The sequence below is a fragment of the Lactuca sativa genome, chromosome 9 (genome assembly GCF_002870075.4).
Source record: "Lactuca sativa cultivar Salinas chromosome 9, Lsat_Salinas_v11, whole genome shotgun sequence".
In the NCBI taxonomy this organism is placed as follows: domain Eukaryota; kingdom Viridiplantae; phylum Streptophyta; class Magnoliopsida; order Asterales; family Asteraceae; genus Lactuca; species Lactuca sativa.
This window is the reverse complement of record NC_056631.2, coordinates 16770361-16790748: the sequence shown is the minus strand read 5'-3', so window position 1 is coordinate 16790748 and position 20388 is coordinate 16770361. Positions and strand designations below refer to the sequence as shown.

The following is a 20388-nucleotide window of genomic DNA, read 5'->3' as shown; positions in this document are numbered from 1 at the left end:
TACATACTCAAACTACTTTCACATTTATAATTCAGTTAAATAGTTCTTACTTTTTCACTATGCGTTCACCCTTATCGTTTTCTTTTCTTTTTGTCAAATACAACTGTTTATTCCTTATTGTGGGATCGAGTTTTTTCTTATGCTTTTTGTCACGCACAATTGTTTATTCCTTATTGTGGAATCGAGTTTTTTGTTATGCCGGTCATCATTGGAATACATCTTATCTTCCCTCATCGCATTTTAACAGGACGTAGGTATTGCCATTGTTATCGTTGTACAATTTGATTATATTTCTTTTAATTTGCAAACAATATGGATAATTGTTGCCACTAATTAAATATCGATTTAATTATAACACCCATCCTTTTGATAGATAATTTGTTGCAGTGAAGGCCTCTAGTTCCTTTTGCTACTTTTATCCTACGAATTACAAATTTGGCAATACTTGAGTAGTCTTCCTACCCAAATGGGACCTCCATGCTTCAGTTTATACTTTATACGTGTGAGATTTTTTAATTATAAAAATAGCTAAAATCCAATAAACACCTTCATATTCCTCTTCATTATCTTTTGTCATAACTTGAAACAAGCGATGTGTATGAATATATACGCATAGATTCGTGTAGTCTAATGCAAAATATATTAGATGATTTCAAAGAGAATGCCTCATGCCCTCATGTGACTCTTTTGGGACCACTTTCCATGTGCATATTTGCAGTCCCCCTCACTTCAATTTTACAAATTCAAACATTCACAACAAATTTATACTCTATTTCTAGAGTTTTATGAATAAATTCAACCTTTATAATAATATCAGTTTATCATCAACTTAACAAAAGATTCTCCGTACCAAAAAAATGTGGGTGAGACCCACATTTCAAAGGGGCAAGATGCTCTTATTTTTGTTTCAAGAACATCATGCAATAGTTGTTTCTAAAACCTTCTACATAAGTCGAAGGTACAACAATATATATATGATTAACAATGATGGATTCTTTCATGAAAGCTACACCGATTAAGTAAATATCAACATGTACATTATGCATTAAGAATCGTACATTCTAACTCTGCAATTCATACAAATGGCAATGCAATCACTATGACCCTCGTTCCAAGAACTGAAAGATAACACAAAACCCCAAAAATTCATACGGCTCTCAGAATGATATAATTAACATCACTCAAATCCCAACAAAATTCACAACACGAGTTCTCCATCAAGAATAGCATATTATAACATACTTTTTTCTTAACTAGAAATTGAATTGCCTCAAACTATATAGAGTCCAAATCTCATTTTTTTTTTCTTTTCTAAGAAGAAAAAAGAAAATTTAATTACCTATGACAAACACATCTATAATGGTAAGCACTGTTTATCGGGTCGTTTCCTTCAACTGGAACTTGCTCAGCTCTGCACCTCGACCTGCACCCTCTGCATTCGTTGTACGTACAAGTTGGCTTCACTGACCCGATCATTGTTCTTCTCCTCAGGACTACATTCTATATAAGTTTTTCCAAAACGTACAATTCATGAATTACTCAAATAGTTTTTTTTTAAACAGAATTTTGGTATATTTATAACGATGCATGATTCTACATGCAATAATGATAGAAAGAATTGTACCTTTTTCACCTGCAAGTGTAACTCAGAGTTCTGATGAGGAAGTAGAGTTACTGTTCTGGATCCTGCAATCCCTGAAAATGGTACATACAGATGCACTTAGAGTTAGATGCTTTAAGTACATATATATGTCACCCAAAAACACTACACCAATGTTAAGAGTTTTAGCAACAATAAACCGGGATTGAAGTTTACACAAATTAAAACCAACTTAATTTATGCAGGAAGTAAAATTTGAATCTTTGTGAAGCTAAAAAGGCCAAATTTTTATTTGGATAATTGAGGATAAGGTGCGTAAAAAGATAGAGAAAAGAAGAAGTGTAAGTTGAAAATAGACCTTGGATGATTAGTGTTACCCAAATTAAGAAGACGAGTAAGTTGGTTTTTGATGGGGAAGCCATTGTTGGTTTGGTTTGAAGAACACATGAATTGGTAATCATTCATATATATATTGAAGAGATGAATGTATGGAGTAGGGATGTAAAAAGATTTGTGGTCAAATAGGGACCATAAGAGATAGAATGAGTATCTAGGAGAGTAGGGAAGTAAAAACAAACAAATATATACAAATATTAAATACCTAGAATTTCAAGTATTTGAATAAAATAACCATTATTTACCTGTCGTCAAAAATGATATTTCAAGACATATTTTTGTCTGTTTTTTTAACAAAATGGGACTTAGATGTTATTCAGTGATGCCTTTAAGCATCGCAATTTAAGACATGTATTTATCTTGTTAGCAAAAAAAAAAAAAAACATTTTGACAAATGAAGAACCTACACACACGTAGAAATAAATATATGCAATAAAAAGCGAAAAGACAGTATTTAACGTGGTTTACTCAATCTGAGAAATCGAACTATGTACATCTTTAGGACGAACATAAGTGAGAGATTTTATAGATGACTGGCGATATACACTTTTTGCTTGCCAAGGGTCATACAAATTCATAAGGGCTCTATTTATAAGAGCAAGTTTTTAATTTTTTTTTTTTTTTTTAATTTTTAATTTTTTAACAGTCAGTTAGTAATTAGAAGTTAGTAGTTAGAACTTAATATTTTCTTATTAGTAAAATATGCCTACTCCTGGAAATCTGGAATTACACTTTTAGCTTACGTAGGGTCATACAAACTCATAAGGACTCTATTTATAAGATCAAGTTTTTTTTTTTAAACAACTTTTTTTTTAAACAACTGGTTAGTAGTTAGAAGAAGTTATAGTTAGAAGTTAGTATCTTATGGTTAGTAAAATTCACCTATGCTTGGAATTACACTTTTTGCTTGGGTAGGGTCATACGGATTCATGAGGGCTCTATTTATAAGAGCAAGTTATTTTTTTAAAATAGCTGGTTAGTAATTAGAAGTTAGTATCTTCTGGTTAGTAAAATTCATCTATGCCTGGAGTAGGACCGGGAACCTCCAATCTAAAAAGCAAAGCTTCTACCAAATGAGTTAATCGAAGCAAATAATGTAAATGTCAAGTATATAAGCTTGGTCTGTATAGCAGCTATTAGGTCAAAAGAAAAATCAGGTTCGACAACTCAAATATATATTGTTTGAAGATTATGTTGCATAATTTTTAATTGTTGATGTTTTTTGAAAATGATTATTGATTTTTTTCCTAAAGGGGTCCCCGGCAGACAAAGTTCGGCTTTGGACCAACTTATGCGGATATTGTCCAGTAGCAACCAAATTACCAAACTAGGCATGGTGTTTTTTTTATATATTCAACATACCAGAGGGCAAAATGGGAGTTTTATAGTTTTGGAGTGCCAAAATTTTGGATGATAGCGAATTAAATTAAAGGGCCTAAAGGGATAGAGATTCCCACCCACCAACAAGACGGTTTGAGGGTTTTTTTTTTCTTTTTTTTTCCTGAACCTTGCCAAAATCCTTATAAAATAGTATATGATTGATGATTCACATGCAAACTCATAGAAGAATGTGGAAGGAGTATATTTGCCGATTTTAGGCATGGCGTGTTGTGTTGAAACATGCATGTTGCTGATTCATAATAAGATATCTAGAAAATGACATTTAGAAAAACTTTTAGATTACATATATGCATACCCTTTATTTATAATCTTATATAAGAAATGTAGTTTTTGAGACTAAGGTTAAATTCCACAGATGCTAAGTATCTACTAGACAGAACGTCTAAGTTAAAATATATGTCCTATATACTCATATGAATACTTGTTTAATACATATATACAAGATGGTTTGATTGGTGCTTATCAAGTCTTGAATGCCTCTAACAGTGCAAGTTCGAATGCATGACACGTGGTTTTGTACTTAGGCTTCACTAATTTCATGGCATTTTCACTTGGACCATTTGGGAACATGAAAAAGACTAAAATGAAACTTTAATCGTAAGACCTACCATGGGCCATTTCACTACATGGTTTGTGACCTCAAAAGTTTGTCATGTTTGTCCTAAAATATTGTAGTATAGTAATGAATGTATTGCCCGTTTGTTGTACAAATGTATGTGATTTAGAAAGTATTACCATTGGTCCCAGTTAATATTACCAAAAACCTTGGAGGGTGTATTATCAAAATGTGTTTTGGTCGTCAATGGCGGAGCCAATAGAGGGTTGCCGGATGATTTGTCCCCTTCAATCTCTTTTAAATCTTTAGTCATATTATAAATAAAAATGGTTCCGCAAGTAACTATTGGTGATTTTATCACCAAATATATTTTAGTGTAATGGACTTAACAAGTGTTTCAAGAATAATGTTTTAGTTATAATACAAGTTAGGAGGTGTGGGGGTGCACACTTGTATTTACTAAACATTGTTACTACCGAACCCTAATCTACTGTGTCAAGGACTAATCTGTCATTCCTGAAAGATGCAAATTCAAGGACTAATCTGTCTTTCTGAAAGATGTAAACTGTTCTCGATTATCCGTTGAGTGGATATGTAACATCCATAACATTTACGCCAAATTTAAAATTTTTAATCACAAATAAAAACCAACAACCAATTGTTTACAAAATGTTTTCAATTCGTTATCCATCAGAGTGTCCCAAAACCATAACATAAGGATGAGGAGCGGTACGGTCACGCCTTCGCCTTGCCACGATCTCCTGAAGTACCTGAAACAATAAACTGAAAACTGTAAGCCCGAGGGCTTAGTGAGCTACCCCCAAAATATCAATACTACACTAACAAACCATATCAATCAATCAATCAATCAATCAACATGCATACTGGGCCATCGGCCTGACTGGACCGCCCTACTGGGCCTACAGTCTGTCTGGATCTATCCCGAGCCTTCGGCATGACTAGTCCGCCATGTGGGCCTATAGTCTCCACGGACCGCTCATAGGGTATGTTGGCCTTCAGCACAAAGCAGGACCGCCTCAACCCAACCAACAAGTAAATAACCATGTGCGCATAACTATCATATACTGGCATATACAAACATCAAGCATATCTATCTCACTGATCATCAATCATAGAATTCTCTCGTAACTAGAGCACCGACTTAGCAGGTCACTAACATACCAATGCCTACGGATCATAAGAGCATAACATATTGTCTACCCTGATTCCGATCAAGCAGATTATAATCACATGTAGCACACCATAACAATAACAACTAAAGGGAGGTCGGCATTGGTGTCGTAGACCCTATCGATATAGTGAGGATAACTCACCTTGCAGATGTCGACTCGGAAGGTAAACTCCAATTCTCGGATCACTCGACACAGGCTCTACCACCTATGATCATAGTACAATATACTCATAAGTCCTTAACCTTATAAGATACTCCATAACCCACTAGTCGACCCCTGATCAAAGTCAAAATCCTCAGTCAAGGTCAACAGTCCATGTTGACCTCAACTTGCCGAGTACCCTCGGCTACTCGTCGAGTCCCTTGAAGCACATTCCAACTCGCCGAGTCGTCGGGTGACTCGTCGAGTTCCTTCGATTCTCGATCAACCCTTAAGGCAACTCGTCGAGTTTCCTCCTTGCAACTCGACGGATATACACGCAAACATATCATGGACAAAGCTCATCCGACTCGCCGAGTTGTTCTTCACCTCGTCAAGTCTTATGGCAATCTTCATCGGACTCGCCGAGTTGTTCATCCAACTCGTCGTGTTCAAGGCCATCTTCATGTGACTCGTCGAGTCAACCTTACGACTTGTAACATACATGTTTTTGAAATCGTGTTTTATAGTAAATAATATTATGAAATATTATGTGAATTTGAATATTGAGTTCTAACAGATGATTTTTACTAGAAATGAAGTAAAACTATGCTTAGAATAATTCAGAAAATATTGGAAGTCTTATGAGATTCCAATCAAATGTCAAATGGTAAAAATTTAGCGAAATATAAATTTTGGAATAAGTAAAAATTTATTGTTGAAAATTTTAGATAATCTCATTAGAAACTTGTAGACGAAAACCTCGTCGAAATCTAAGTTATAACGAATAAGTTATGACCAATCGAAGATCCGTGGCAAATCCGACAAACACTATGTCACATAAAAATTTAGTTTTTTATAAACTACTTTTTAGCCTTAGTGATTTAAATAAAAGTTGTAGAACTCGTAAAAACAATCAACTTTCATATAAAGACCGTTTGAATCTGACTTCGTATGAGAGAGTTATGATTTTTTTAAGTTTCAGATTAGTAGTAGACAACTAAAAACTCGAATTTTAAATCGATTGATTTTTAGCCGACACAACCTAAACGAGAATTGAAGATCTCGTCAATAGTAGTACATCGGTAAAAAGTCTGACGAAAATGGACGTCGGATGAAGAAGTTATGAATTTTTAACGGATTTTCCTGTCCCGGTCTGTTAAAAATAATAATATTAAAATTAAAGTCAAAATTAGCCGACGAATTCTAAACGAAAGTTGTAGAGTATAATTTTAGCTACGTGTGCATATAAAGAACGTCAAAAACGGAGCTCGTATGCAAAAGTTATGGATTTTAGAAGTTTTTGGCACAATTTTCGAGAAATTTCGCATGAGTCATCCTTGGCCACGTCACCTCGCACGCGAAGGCGCCCCATGTCTAAAGCTGCTTAGTCACCCGATGACTCCTTGCCTGTCCAAAGCTGTTGCGTGGCGGATTCTGATTCGACCGAAGGGAGGCCCAATCCGAAGCTCGTAGCTGGGCCGAGCCTCGCAACCACCTGCCCTCTTCCCCTCGCTTCGGATCCGATGCTCGCACCTATATAAAGGGTGCGAGACCTCTCGGTTTTGTTGGAATTTTTGCCATCTTTCACCCTTTTTCCATATTTTCTTACATTCCGACTTCCCCCGAAGCCCCGGTACTAATTCCAAAGCCCGAAATACGCCACAAAGTGCCCGTGAAGCCCGAAAATTTTATCTTTTCGGTTTTGAAGCTCTACCTTCGCAGAGCCCGATTCTCAAAAAAACTCACAGATTTCAAAGAAGAAAGTGATATTTAGAGCCGAAGTGCTGTCCAAATTAATATTTTAGCCCCTGGTTATTTCACGGTTAGTTTAATATATAGGAGCAATTGTATGATATGTGTTATATATGCTATGTGCTTTTCAGTGATATTATTCCGGTCATTTTCCCGGGATATTTTTATTCACTATTTTTAATAGCAAAGAAATACCTTTGAACATGTGATCAGTGAAAGGACTTAGATTCACGTTGGTACTGGTATGTAGCCTCTGGCCATGTAGAACATGTCTCCGTAAGAGAATGATTTCTATTCTATGGTATTGGCAGAAGGTTAGACAGGGCTATAAGCCTGAAATCTACCAAAATGTTAATCCGATGTTGTATGTCTTCTGTGCCATTTGGGCCAAAGCTTTATTGATGTATATCAAGCATGGAAATTGTTATGTCTCATTCATTGTATATCTTCAATTCAAATCAATGATTGATATGGAATGTTTGTCACATGATTCACATATGCTCTTGTTGTTCCTTGTTCCTCTTTGCTTCTGCCTCATTGAAGTATATATATGGCATAACGTTATATTGTATCTATTATTGAACTCACTAAGCGTCACCGCTTACCCTCTCAATGTTTAACAAATTGCAGGAGATAAACATCCAATATAGTTATATATTGGTAGAAGATTTTTGAATAGTTTGAAACTATTGTATCGATAGAAGCTTATGAGTAGTTTGAAACTATTGTATTTTGCACTCCCATATGTATAAAACTATAGAATCCTGGGAAGTAATGTAATATATAACACTTTAAAATAGTCGGTTTGTATCCAGTAGTTTGTAACCTCTTTATCAATGTAAAATATTGTTTTTTTTTATGAATATGCAAGTAGCATGTTTTGGAGTAACTATATTGTCATGTATGAAAGTTTGGGTCTTTTATCAATACGAAAGTTAGGGTCTTTCAATCATGGTATCAGAGCAGTAGTTTGAGTGAACTAAATTCCACGGATTGGTATTTAGACTTAAACTATTGGAAGTTCAATATATGAACTTAATCATTGTAAGTATAGGGATACAAACCATAGGAAATATATATAAGTAAAAGTATTAGGTAATACTAAACCCTAATATTCTAAAATACAATGTTACCCTGTGTTGCAGAGCAATGGCTGAATAGGTTAGTAGCCATACCCCTGAGGTTGGTGGAGGTCCTCAACCCGAGGAAGCGAATACTCCAGTATCTCCTCGTGAGGAGCGAATCTTGGGTAAACTTACAGGTGTTATTCGACAGACTCTCGAAGAATACAAAAAGAATGGTGATAAGGGAAAAGAGAAAGCCACTGGAGAATCTTCAAAAGGAAAGGTGAAGCGTCCCTCGTTCAAAGATTTCAAGAGTAGTGGTGCTACAGAGTTTTCCGGTGTTCTCAACCCCATTATTGTTCTTACTTGGATCCAGAACACAGAGAAAGTGTTTCGTATTTCTCATGTGGATAATGAAGATAAGGCTAATTATGCTTCCGCAATGCTCATCGGAGAAGCCTTGATCTGGTGGGAAGCAACTTATGAAGCTCTCAACGAGTTTGACCAGGAGAATTTAGCCTAGGAAATGTTTAAAACTCGTTAGCTGGAGAAGTATTGTCTTCTAGACATGAGGAGGAGATTGGAGAAGGAATTCCTCGAGCTTAAACAAGGAGGAATGACTGTGAATGAGTATGAAACTCAGTTTAATCAAAAAGCAAGGTTTGCTACAAAGTATATTCCAACTGAAGACGAGAAAATTCAGTTATTCATGGAGGGACTACGACACAAAATCCACGATTTCGTTGCCAATCAAGAAGTTCTGTCATTCGATAAAGCCGTTGAATATGCTCGAAGACGTGGGTATGACTTAGAAATACGTGGTGCCACTGTTATTGCTCCGAAGCATCCACATACTGAAAGAACTGTTCCTGTTCCTTCTTTTCTACCAGCTCAATCCGTTTGGACTGAACCTGATAATCAAGTTCAAACTCAAAATGCATCTCGTGGACGTGGTAGATCACAATCTTTTTCAATGTAATCGCCTTGATGTCGTATTTGTGGAAGGAATCATCCGGGCCAATGCAAAATAGACAAGGAATCCATTGTCTGTTATGGATGTGGAGAAAAGGGTCATATAAAGCCAGCTTGCCCAAGAAAGGATGTTACTTGCTATGCATGTGGTATTACTGGCCACAAGAAGCGTTTTTGCCATACTCTTACTAGTCAGATGACGGTAAGTCAAGCTTCTGTTCAACAACCGGCGAGAATTCAAGTCCCTGTTCAACAATCAAAGGGTACTCCAACTAAAAAGGAGGAGGTGCCAAAAGCTAAGGGTCGTGCATTCCAGATTACCTCAGAGGAGGCACGCGAGGACTCGAATGTTGTGACGGGTACATTTCTTGCAACTCTAGACCTGCTCACATCTTATTTGATTCTGGTGCCTCAGACTCATTTGTGTCTTATGAGTTTGCGCATTCCTTTCAAATTGCTTGCTTTGTACTTGCGCAACCATTTCACGTAGATACTGCGGGAAGTATATCATTACTTGCTGATAAAGTCTATAGGGATTGTGTTATAGAAATTGAAGGCTATACTTTTCTTGCTAACCTAATCCCTATCTCCTTGCCCAACTTTGATATTATTCTCGGCATGGATTGGTTATCAAAGAACCACACAGAACTCTTGTGCTATGAAAAGATAGTATGCATTCCTATTGAAGGGGAGAATCCTATCTATGTCTACGGTGAACAAAGACTCTTAAAAATAATCTCTTTCCTTAAAGCTCGTAAATTCATATCGAAAGGGTGTTCTATCTATCTGGCCTACAGAGTTGATGTCTCAAAAGAGGAAAAGAAAATTGTTAATGATGTTCCCATTGTTAACAAATATCCTGATGTTTTTCATGATGACTTGCCTAGCCTTCCTCCGGATAGGCAAGTATAATATCAAATTGACCTTGTGCCTAGTACTGCTCCGATTGCAAAGACTCCTTATCGTCTTGCGCCAGCTGAGATGAAAGGCATGATGATCCAACTGCAGGAATTACTTGACAAGGGTTTCATTTGACAGCTCCGGTATTGTTTGTCAAGAAGAAAGATGGATCGATGCGAATGTGCATTGATTATCGTGAGCTGAATAAGGTGACTATCAAGAACAAGTACCCACTACCTCGTATCGACGATTTATTCGATCAACTTCAAGTTGTTAGCTATTTCTCAAAGATTGATCTAAGATCTGACTATCATCAGTTGAAATTTCACGAGCAGGATGTACCGAAGACTGCTTTACGTACTCGATATGGGCATTATTTATGAATTCCTTGTTATGCCATTTGGTTTAACAAATGCTCCTGCTATATTCATGGATATGATGAATTGGGTATGTCGCCCAATGCTCGATAAATCAGTCATCGTATTCGTTGACGATATTCTAATCTATTCCAAGTCTGAAGTTGATCATGCCATTCATCTTCGTGCAGTACTGGAACTTCTTCGAAAGGAAAAACTATATGCTAAATTCTCGAAATGTGAATTTTGGCTTCGCCAAGTTCAATTTCTCGGCCATGTTATTTCTAGTGATGGTGTATCCGTAGATCCTATCAAAATCGAAGCCATTCAAAATTGGGAAGTGCCCCGTAATGCTTCCGAAATTTGTAGTTTCTTGGGTCTCGCGGGATATTACCGGAGATTCATTAAAGACTTTTCTCGTATAGCCGTACCTCTCACGAGTCTTACACGGAAGGAAGTGAAGTTCGAATGAGGTGAAGCCCAAGAAAAAGCTTTCTCAACTCTAAAAGATCTTTTGACTCATGCTCCGATCTTATCCCTCCCAGAAGGTGATGATGATTTCTCCGTATATAGTGATGCTTCAAGATTGGGACTCGGTTGTGTGTTGATGCAACGTGGCAAAGTGATAGCCTATGCCTCAAGACAATTGAAAGATTATGAAAAGAATTATCCCACTCATGATCTCGAACTCGCTGCAGTGGTATTTGCTAAAACTTTGGAGGCATTATCTTTTTGGTACAAAATGCCAATTATTTACCGACCACAAAAGTCTCAAGTACATATTCAGTCAACAAACTTTGAATATGAGACAACAACGAGCCATGGAGCAGATCAAAGATTATGATTGTGAAATCATATATCATCCTGGAAAAGCCAACGTAGTTGCCGATGCACTTAGCAGAAAGGTTTATCGCAATAATATGTGTTATGCTATTACTCATACTACAGTAAAATTCACTATTTTAGATGAATTAGAGAAATGGCAAGAAGAGGCCCTAAAGCCAGAAAATGTGAAGAAAGAAGAGATGATACATTATAATGATGCTTTACTTGATGATCCATGAGGATTAAAAGTATTCAAGAATCGGCTGTGGATTCCAAAGATTGGTGGATTGAGACAGAAGATTTCAGATGAAGCCCATAAATCTAAATTGTCAATCCATCCTGGTACAAGTAAAATGTACTATGATGTAAGAGCTAATTATTGGTGGCCTGGATTAAAGAGAGACATTGGAAGATATGTACAAGAATGCTTAGTATGCTTACAAGTCAAAGCAGAGCACCAAAAGCCATATGGAACCCCAGAAAGTCTTAGTGTTCCTCTATGGAAATGGGAAGAACTGTCCATGGATTTCATTACCAAATTGCCAAAGACTGCAAGACAACATGATAGCATTTGGGTAATCGCCGACCGCCTGACTAAAAGCGCTCATTTTCTTGCCATGCGTGAAACGGCTCCAATAGAGAAATACCCACAAGTATACTTGGATGAAATTGTTGCAAGACATGGTTTGCCACTAAAGATCATTTCTGATCGTGATACTCGTTTTACTTCTCACTTTTGGGCAAGTATGCAACGTGAATTAGTGTTGGATTAGTGTCTAAGTCCATAACTATTTTGGTATGTACTTGACCCGATGGTGCATGGTCCTTTTGGGTTGCCTTCACCAAAGCAACTTGATAGGATGAATTATGGAGAGAAAAGATTAAATATGATTTATTAATATATTATGAGAATAATATATTAAAGGAGAAATCATATTGTTTAATTAATATTAGTCAATAATTGATTGGTAATTAGTTTTGTGACTAAAAGAGATTGATTAAACTTAAGGGACTGAAATTGTAATTATAAGATAATTGCAATTTGGGCCATGGATTGCCTTTTATTATAAGGTGGACGAATTCTATGGGGGAAGCCCATATGAAATCGTCCAAGGCTTTAAGGAAAGGGTTCCATGGGTTGCTTAGGGCTTAAGCATCAAAATTAGGGTTTCCTTGTTAGATAACCCTAATTGTCTCCTATATAAAGAGATCCCTTATGACCAAAAACGAAGAAAAAAAAAGACTTCTCTAGGGTTTGTACACGTTTTTGGGCAGCCTCTAACCTCTCTCCTCTTCATCCTCTTGCTTATGGTGTTTGTGAACCATTAGAGGAGTGACACTTGTGACTCTAAGCCTTCCAAAGTCAATACAAGGAGATTTGGGATTGTTATTGCTACATAACAATCAAGGTAATATTATAAACCTATTCTTATGTTAATATGATTACTTGTATGTTAGAATTAGGGTTTATAGTCTTGGATAACTTGCATGTACAATAGAGAAACCTAGATCCAAGCATTAGGGTTTGTATTAGCACATATGATGTTCTTAGGACCAAAACCCAACAGTGGTATCAGAGCCTAGATTGGTTTCTATTGTATTGATGCTTTGTATGTTGAAAAAATTCGATTTTTGTGTTTCTGGGGGCTGAACTCGTCAAGTTTTTTAGATGAACTCGACGAGTCCATGCCTGACTCGACGAGTCGGCTCGTTAGAAGGAGGGAAAACCGGGATTTCTTGCTGTTTTTCCTTAAGGATAGTCGCCTTATCATATTAGATCAATATAAATCCGATTTTTTGATATATATATATATATATATATATATATATATATGACTATATTCTTGATCTAATTGAAGATATTTATCAATTAATAAAATATTTATTTCCTTATGTGATAATTGATTAATTATTTTGATTAAATTGATAAATAGTTTTGCAAGAAATCATTAAATAAATCAAATATGGATAATTATGTGATTAATTGTTAATTTAAATTATTTGTTATTTGATCCTTGTGTTATGAAAAGTTTCACATTTTCCCTTTAGGTTTTATAGTTTAAATTTGACCTCAAAAGTTTTGTTGTTTTGAAATTTAAATAGTTGAAACCCTAATGTTTTGAAAAAGGTTTCAAAACTTGCCCTCTAGTTTTGGAATTTAAATTTAGATTAATAGTTTAATTTTGATGTATATTTAAATTCTAAACCCTAATGTTTTGAAATGTTACAAAACTTGCCATCAAGTTTTGGAATTTAAAAGTTGATTAAAAGTTTAATTAGGAATGTTAAATTCTAAAACCCTAGTAATGTTTTGAAAAGTTCAAATCACTCCCTTATGGTTTTATTAATTAATTAAGGTGTATAATTAAAAGAAGTTTAATAAATCCATAAAAGGTTAGGTTAACAATTTAATTGAATTAAAAGTATAATTGTTAAATTAAACCACCTAGTATTTTAAAAGTGTAAAATACACCCTATACTATATATATAACATTAAAAGTTTAACATTATATATATGTATGAGTAAAAGTAAGTCTTACCGTTAGTAGGCCTCATTCACGAAGCTGGTCTATAAGGGGTGTTTAAGCAAATTGCCTACAAAATGGCGATTGAATGGGTATCCACTCTTACCCACCACACTCTTGACTAGTGGAGGGTCGTTAGCCGAACGGGTAGGATAGGACAAAACCTTCTATTATAAGTATAATGAAGTACAAAAGTAACTAAATGTTTTACAAATTCCCAATCTTAGTTACTTAGGCAAAGTGAATTGATGCAATTCCATGAAATTACACTTTGTGCCCTTGCGAAGACGTTAGGGGAGCATGTGTGGTTTACCGGCACACTAAATGGTTCTAAGCAAAGGTAGCAAAGGGTGACTCAATGTTTGCCATAGTTCGATGGAGCGTGTGTGGTTTACCGGCACATCGAATAAGTGACTGTAACATGTGAGGGCACCATGTAAGTTTTCATGGTTATTCACACCCGCTTTGTGATCCTCGGCATCCCAGTCACAAACAAGAGGGGCATATCGAGATTTAAACATGCCATTGAAATGTTCAATGAATCTCATAGGATCTAGGAATTTTCATAGATTTAAAACTTAAATTTCTTTTTTGTTTTTCATGGTGGAAATTAGTGAATCTTCATTCACTTACCTTCAAATGTTCTGCAATTTGGGTTACGGCATCCCTCTCCCGAGTTGTAGCATATTGTGTTGGGTCCTAGCCTTAGTATCTCATTTGGGTGATTTACTAAGGACTCAATCAATCAACTAACTTGAATTTATTTTCTCCCGTTTTGTAGATGTCAAAGTTTGACAACTATGGTTTTCTCAAATCCTGTGGAACAAGCATTCCACATGAAGATGATATTCCACGATTCGATCAAGGAACAAGAGATCATACTTCACTTCCTCCTCTTCCTGCAATTATTCTCCCTAACCCACAAGTTCAAAGGCTTGAAAAGTTCAAGATCACTCAAGCCCTTTTGGCAAGTAAACATAAAGAAGGAAAGTCGGTGTGTGCACACGTCCTAGGGATGAAGTCACACATTGATAGGTTAAGAATGTTGGGATCCGTTGTCTGTGAGGAAATAGTTGTTGATTGGGTTCTTCAGTCACTTCCTAACTCATATAGTGAGTTCGTAAGAGAGTACTATATGATGAACCGCGACGTGACCCTTATAGATCTCACCTATATGCTTATTGCTGCTGAATCAGCAATGATTTGGTGCAATAGAAAAGCAAAGTTGATTGGTGAATCTGCCTTCAAGACCTCTATGGATATAGACAATGGCAACGAAAGACTTGCTATGATCAAAAAGTTTGATCATAAGAGAAAATCAATGTCTGAAGTAGTTCCATGTCCTGTTCCAAGAGAGTCAATCTGCTTTTATTGCCAAGAGAAAGGGCATTGGAGACGAAGCTGCCCCATTTACCTAAGAGATCTAAGAGATGGGAGAGTCGAAACGTATGGCTCTAATATAGGTAAAATCCATTAACTAACTCTTTTAAGCTTCTATTCTAGATTCCTAATACATAATGTGATAAGATTACAATTGATGTAGGATCGAAGAAAAGAAAGGAAGCTTAAGGGAAGAAGTGAGCAGAATCTAACCGTGAAGGAATAGATTTCGATCGCATTTCTCGAAGATTAGATTCTTGAGCTACTACTTAGAGTTAGAATTAGATTGCTAAGAAAGATGTATTAGCATAAGCTTTTCAATGAGTTGCATTGTAAGGACAAATTTTTCCGCAATAAAATAAATTTTTATTTTATTTATTTATCCTTGCAATGGCGTGTATGAAAAATTGATGTTTGAATGTTTCTATAATGGATTTGGTTCTGGTTCTTATTATGTTATTTATGGAAAGTCGAGAATTTACCAAATAGGGAGAGTTTCTCATCGCCCAAGTTTCAATTGGACAGAAACTTGGAATCATGCAACTTGGTTGCACGATGAATGAGAAATTTCATATTTGGAAATTAGACTAATTCATTGACAAAATGTCAAGTAAAGGACTTGGAGATTGAATACACAAAGTCGCGTGTTGATCAAGTCCACCATAAGAGTAACAAAGATATTTGTCATGATTTACTAAAGGTTTAGTAAATATGATTATACTTACAAGATTAAGTGTAATTCTGAATTGATTGAAAAGGTTTAAATCAATAGCAGAACGAATAAGAAGAATCAAGTAGGCAGAAAGATAAAAGTTTCTCCATTCTAAGAAGAAGGGAGAGTACCTTTTATGCTTTATGATAGGTCTTAATGATTAAGAACCATATCTCAATTGATCCTCTAAGTGAGTCTTAGTACAATTGTATGTCTAAGAAGAGGAATCAAGAATTGAAGAAATGGTTAAATCAAGAAGTCAATCATACTTCGTTCCAAAAACAAGTGTTAGAGTTAAGATTGTGACATTGAGTGGAAAAGTATTAAGAAGGTTTATAACATTCATCAAATGTTGAAAGTTGTGATGTCTTGGATAAGACAAAGACCAACTAGGACCAATTTATGAAGTGTTTTGATAAAAACTACACTAACTCTTGAATATTTGTTTGTCAAGAAATGGTTATTGACAAGAGAATCTTATATGTCAAGGAGTCAGTGGGAGTCTTAATGGTCTTGAAAGGTTTCAAGAACAAATCAAAATAGACCTTATTGATCATCACTAGCACACGAGTTGAGGTTTACAACCTATCGTGTTGACATTATTTTGTTTCTGTGTCAATCCAATCGAGTTAATTGTGCATGTGAGTCCTATGAGTTCTCATTTGAATGCATAAAAGGCAAGGACCTTGATCAATGGAAAGTACATTGATGAGAAAAGGTGAGCTGCTTAACTACTTGGAAGACATGGTGGGCAGCTGTGCTACCATGAAGGCAAGAAATCGAGATCAAGAAAATTTGATCCATATGAGTTTGAATTTTTCGTAAACTTTGGTTTTGAAAAATTCACATGGATAGGAAAAAATACACCATTTAAATCTAAGTGTCATAAGATTTCCTCGTTCATGAAAATGATTGTGAGGAAATGCTTTCACTAAGAAAGATTTTAAGAAGATAGTGATTGTAAAATTGCATTCTCAAATTCAATTATGGTTACGGTATCCCTTTCCATGATTTGAATTGTGAGGTTTGGCAATTAGTCTTAACTGTTTAGACACACATATGAACTATCTAAGGCAAAGGTGTATAAGTTCAAGAAGCCTTGATAAAAGATTATCAAAGCATTAAGTATTAGAAACATGGACTTAAGAAATTCAATAGGTATTGTTTTTCTGAAAGTTAAGATGTTTATGAATACATGTCGAAGCTAGTGGGAGCATAAGTGTTATGTTTTATAATAATCATCATGATAGTGGGAGCATAAATGTTATGATTGTATGATTATTAAGGCACGTATTGCAAGTTGGCAATATTAATTATAGAAAACAAGAGTTATACCTTGCAAAGTCGTAAGGGTTGTAAAGTTGTTTTGCTATAATTAAGGGAGAGAATATTATGCTTCATTTCAAATCTAAAGGATTAGGTTGAGAAATGTTAATAAATTTAGTCAAGGGTACATAGTGTGTTCTTAAAATTTCGATTATAATTACGACATTCCTCTTCACAATTCGAATTTTGAGAACATAGCAAATAAAACATTGTGCGTCATGTCCCATACGCTTCGGGTATAGGATCGATTGCAAATGCTTTAATATTTGACCATTCTAAAATTTTCCAAATGTCTAGCACATTTAGAGGGAAAAGGAACTAGAATCGGTTTTGACTAAAATAATTAAACAACTATCAAAGGACAATCCAAAGTTTGACGAGGATTGGTTGCTTGTGAGTAGTTGGAAGCATGGTATTGAATGGACCATATCGACTTTATTACGAATAGATAAGATTCTATTAAGAATGAGTTGTCATATGGAAAATATGGAAGCGTGTCCATATTAGGAATTGAATATTGAAAATCTATGTCTAGATTAGAAACTTTTATGCAAAAGGATGTTCAAAGGAATGTACTTTGAGTGAGAGACATCATATCTAAGGAATTGTCTTGTAACAATCTCTGTTAGAGAACTTTGTAATATCATTGGCAATAGTCTTTTTGATTTTGGTGCAGTGACATTACAAAAGGATCATTGCATAGAATGTTAGAATCTAGCATATTTTATAAGTAACAAGAATTTGATATTCTCACACTTATGAAAAAGGATTTGGAGTTGTGAAATGAGAATGATTGGAAATGTGTTCAATTTGGTCTATTTCACAAAATAAGAACCATAGGTAAACATTGTGTACATGCTAGGAGCATGGGACAAGTGTAATAATTCAAGTAAGAAGTTGATTACCCGAAACGACAAATAATGAGTAATCGATATGGTGATAGATAAAAGGAGTTTTATTTATACTCAAAGGTTTGAGGCCATATGGGATTAGTATTATTCTTGTGTTTCACATTTGCATGTTTTGACTTCCATAATAATTGAGTTTATTAAGAATAATCGAATTATTCAAACGGGCCACAGTCGTTCATATGTTGGAAGTAGATATGAATGAAGACTGTCGTGAATTGGTGTATGGATTGTCTAGAGGAGTATTAGACATAAGAAAATGTTTGCTGCAACGTTCATGAGTGCTTATGAATATGATTTGAGCATTGGATTAAACCCACGCTCACTTGGATCTCTCCATGAATTGTATCACGAGTGATTAGTGAGACGATAACATCTTATATTCTTGAAACCGAGATGTGTGAGTTGTATCTTGCGAATCGGTTGCACATTGATAATATGCAAACGCACTAGTAACTTGGTGTTATAAAACATATTTGTAACGCCTGTGTTTCCGGGCTTGCCATATTTAGCAATATAATAGTCTAGGTTAACCTTTGTAACCCGTTTTGAAATAATAAGAATGTATTATTTGAGTATTATGTGTTTTGTGCTTAATTGCTTAATTATGTGGTCTGATTAATTAAGAATAAAAATGAGCGTCAAAATTTAAGTGTAAAATAAACTTAATATCTTTGGTTAATGTTGTAGTAGTCGAAACAAGGTTTCCGAATATATATAGAACGCCCAAATCTGACTTCGTATGAGGAAGTTATGATTTATCGAAGTTCCGGCTTAGCGGTATACAGCCTGAAATACTCGATTTGAGATCGAGCGGTTGTTAGCCGAAGCAATCTAAATGAGAATCGAAGATCTCATTGTTGGTATCGAAGCGATAAAAAGTTAGGCGAGAACGGACATCAAATGAAGAAGTTATGAATTTCCGAAGTTTATTAATCATTTTGTATTTATTTTTAATTCAAAATTCGGAGGCATTATCCGAAGCCGTGTCACCGGTGTAATCCGGAGTACGCCCCGCGTACGAGGTTACGCTATCGCGTAACTCCGATAGTGTCGACACTTCGGATGACGCATGCAATGACGATTTCGGACGCGTACGCGCTGCGTACGCCTGTACGCCCCGCGTACTCCGAGGCTCCAGCCTCTATATAAAGGATCCGAAGGCAGCCTCATTTGTTGTTCAATTTCTTCTCTTCTCTCTAGTCTTTTGCATCGTTTTTCGTGCCGAAGCTACCCCGAAGCCCCGGTATCATACTCTAGCCCCGAGGCAAGTCCCGAGACCCCGAAGATCCCGAGAAGCGCGGTTCCCGAGTCGAAGCTCTGCCCGCGAGAAGTTCGATTTTCGAGGAGATCTTCCAGATCTGCTGAGGAATACTACTTCTATAAGCCGTAGTGCTGTCGGATCGTCTTCTGATCATGTGAGTGTGTAGTTATTTCTTCTAATACAATAATACGAAGTATTTTATATAAAAATACGTGCTATGTGTATATATTTGGTTGTGTTATGTGTGAATGAGTATTCACTCTCTTCTATCTTATAGATCTGCTTATTTCTTTATGAGATATGTGTTATGTGTGTGTGTGCCTCATCTGTTATGTGATATATGTGTTGATTCAAGCATGCTATACAGGTTTTCTTTAAACTATGTATACAAATGTATATTTTTATCTACTAATATGTTGGGTAGAACATGGGTAGATAGTTGGTGTGTAATAAACAGATGAGAGGCCTCGATGTTGTTGTTGTTGTTGATCTAGTTATTCAGCGGAGTATGGATAACGACCACAGACTCTTTCTAGACAGTCCAGTGGAACGCTAGCAGGTTCATAACCTGTAGGTGTTGTGAACGATGTGTTCACCGGTGTACTCTATCCCCCTCATGGTTGCCTTTAGGATATCTATTGTTGAGGAAACCCCTTCGCAGTGATGTCCGTCCCGATGAAAATCCTAGATTAGGTCCCTTGAGATAGTTGTTTTAGGGACGTAAAGTGAGGATAACGGGAATGGGTAATCGGGATAGTGTTTGGTTGGTGAAATTAAATATAACTTATTTATTGTGGGTTGAAAACCCTATATGCTCACCAGGCTCCCAAGCCTGACCCACTCAGTTTTATTTGTATTACAGGAAGTGGCACAAGGGCGTAAGATGGATGGATCATCTTGTTGTTTTGTTTACAAGTCTGTATATGTATATATTTGTTGAATGACTTGTAATGTTTATCGTTTATGCTTTATGGTTTGTATCGGAACATGACATCCCGAGTTTTGATTATATAATGAAATGCATCTCTTGATGAAATGCTTTGATAAATATTATTTTATCATGTTTTGTTTTGGGAACAAATTCCGCAACTCTTTCAAATCAAAAGGATTTACTCTG

General features: G+C 35.8%; 1 protein-coding gene across 1 annotated transcript; it reads right to left on the bottom strand.

Annotated features, from left to right (window-relative positions):
* Nucleotides 1–1126: 1126 nt before the first annotated feature.
* On the bottom strand, nucleotides 1127–2118 carry LOC111903971 (EPIDERMAL PATTERNING FACTOR-like protein 9). Its single transcript, XM_023899745.3, has 3 exons — nucleotides 1959–2118; nucleotides 1625–1695; nucleotides 1127–1500 (listed from the first exon to the last, which is right to left on the bottom strand). Exons 1-3 carry the CDS (start codon nucleotides 2059–2061, stop codon nucleotides 1336–1338), a joined length of 339 nt encoding a protein of 112 aa, XP_023755513.1. The 5' UTR covers nucleotides 2062–2118; the 3' UTR covers nucleotides 1127–1335.
* Nucleotides 2119–20388: the final 18270 nt, after the last annotated feature.

Coding starts and splice junctions, on each gene's coding strand:
- LOC111903971 (XM_023899745.3), bottom strand. CDS start 2,061: ATGATTACCAATTCATGTGTTCTTCAAACCAAACCAACAATGGCTTCC. Junction 1,696..1,958: donor GGTAACACTAATCATCCAAG/GTCTATTTTCAA, acceptor TACCATTTTCAG/GGATTGCAGGATCCAGAACA. Junction 1,501..1,624: donor TACACTTGCAGGTGAAAAAG/GTACAATTCTTT, acceptor AAACTTATATAG/AATGTAGTCCTGAGGAGAAG.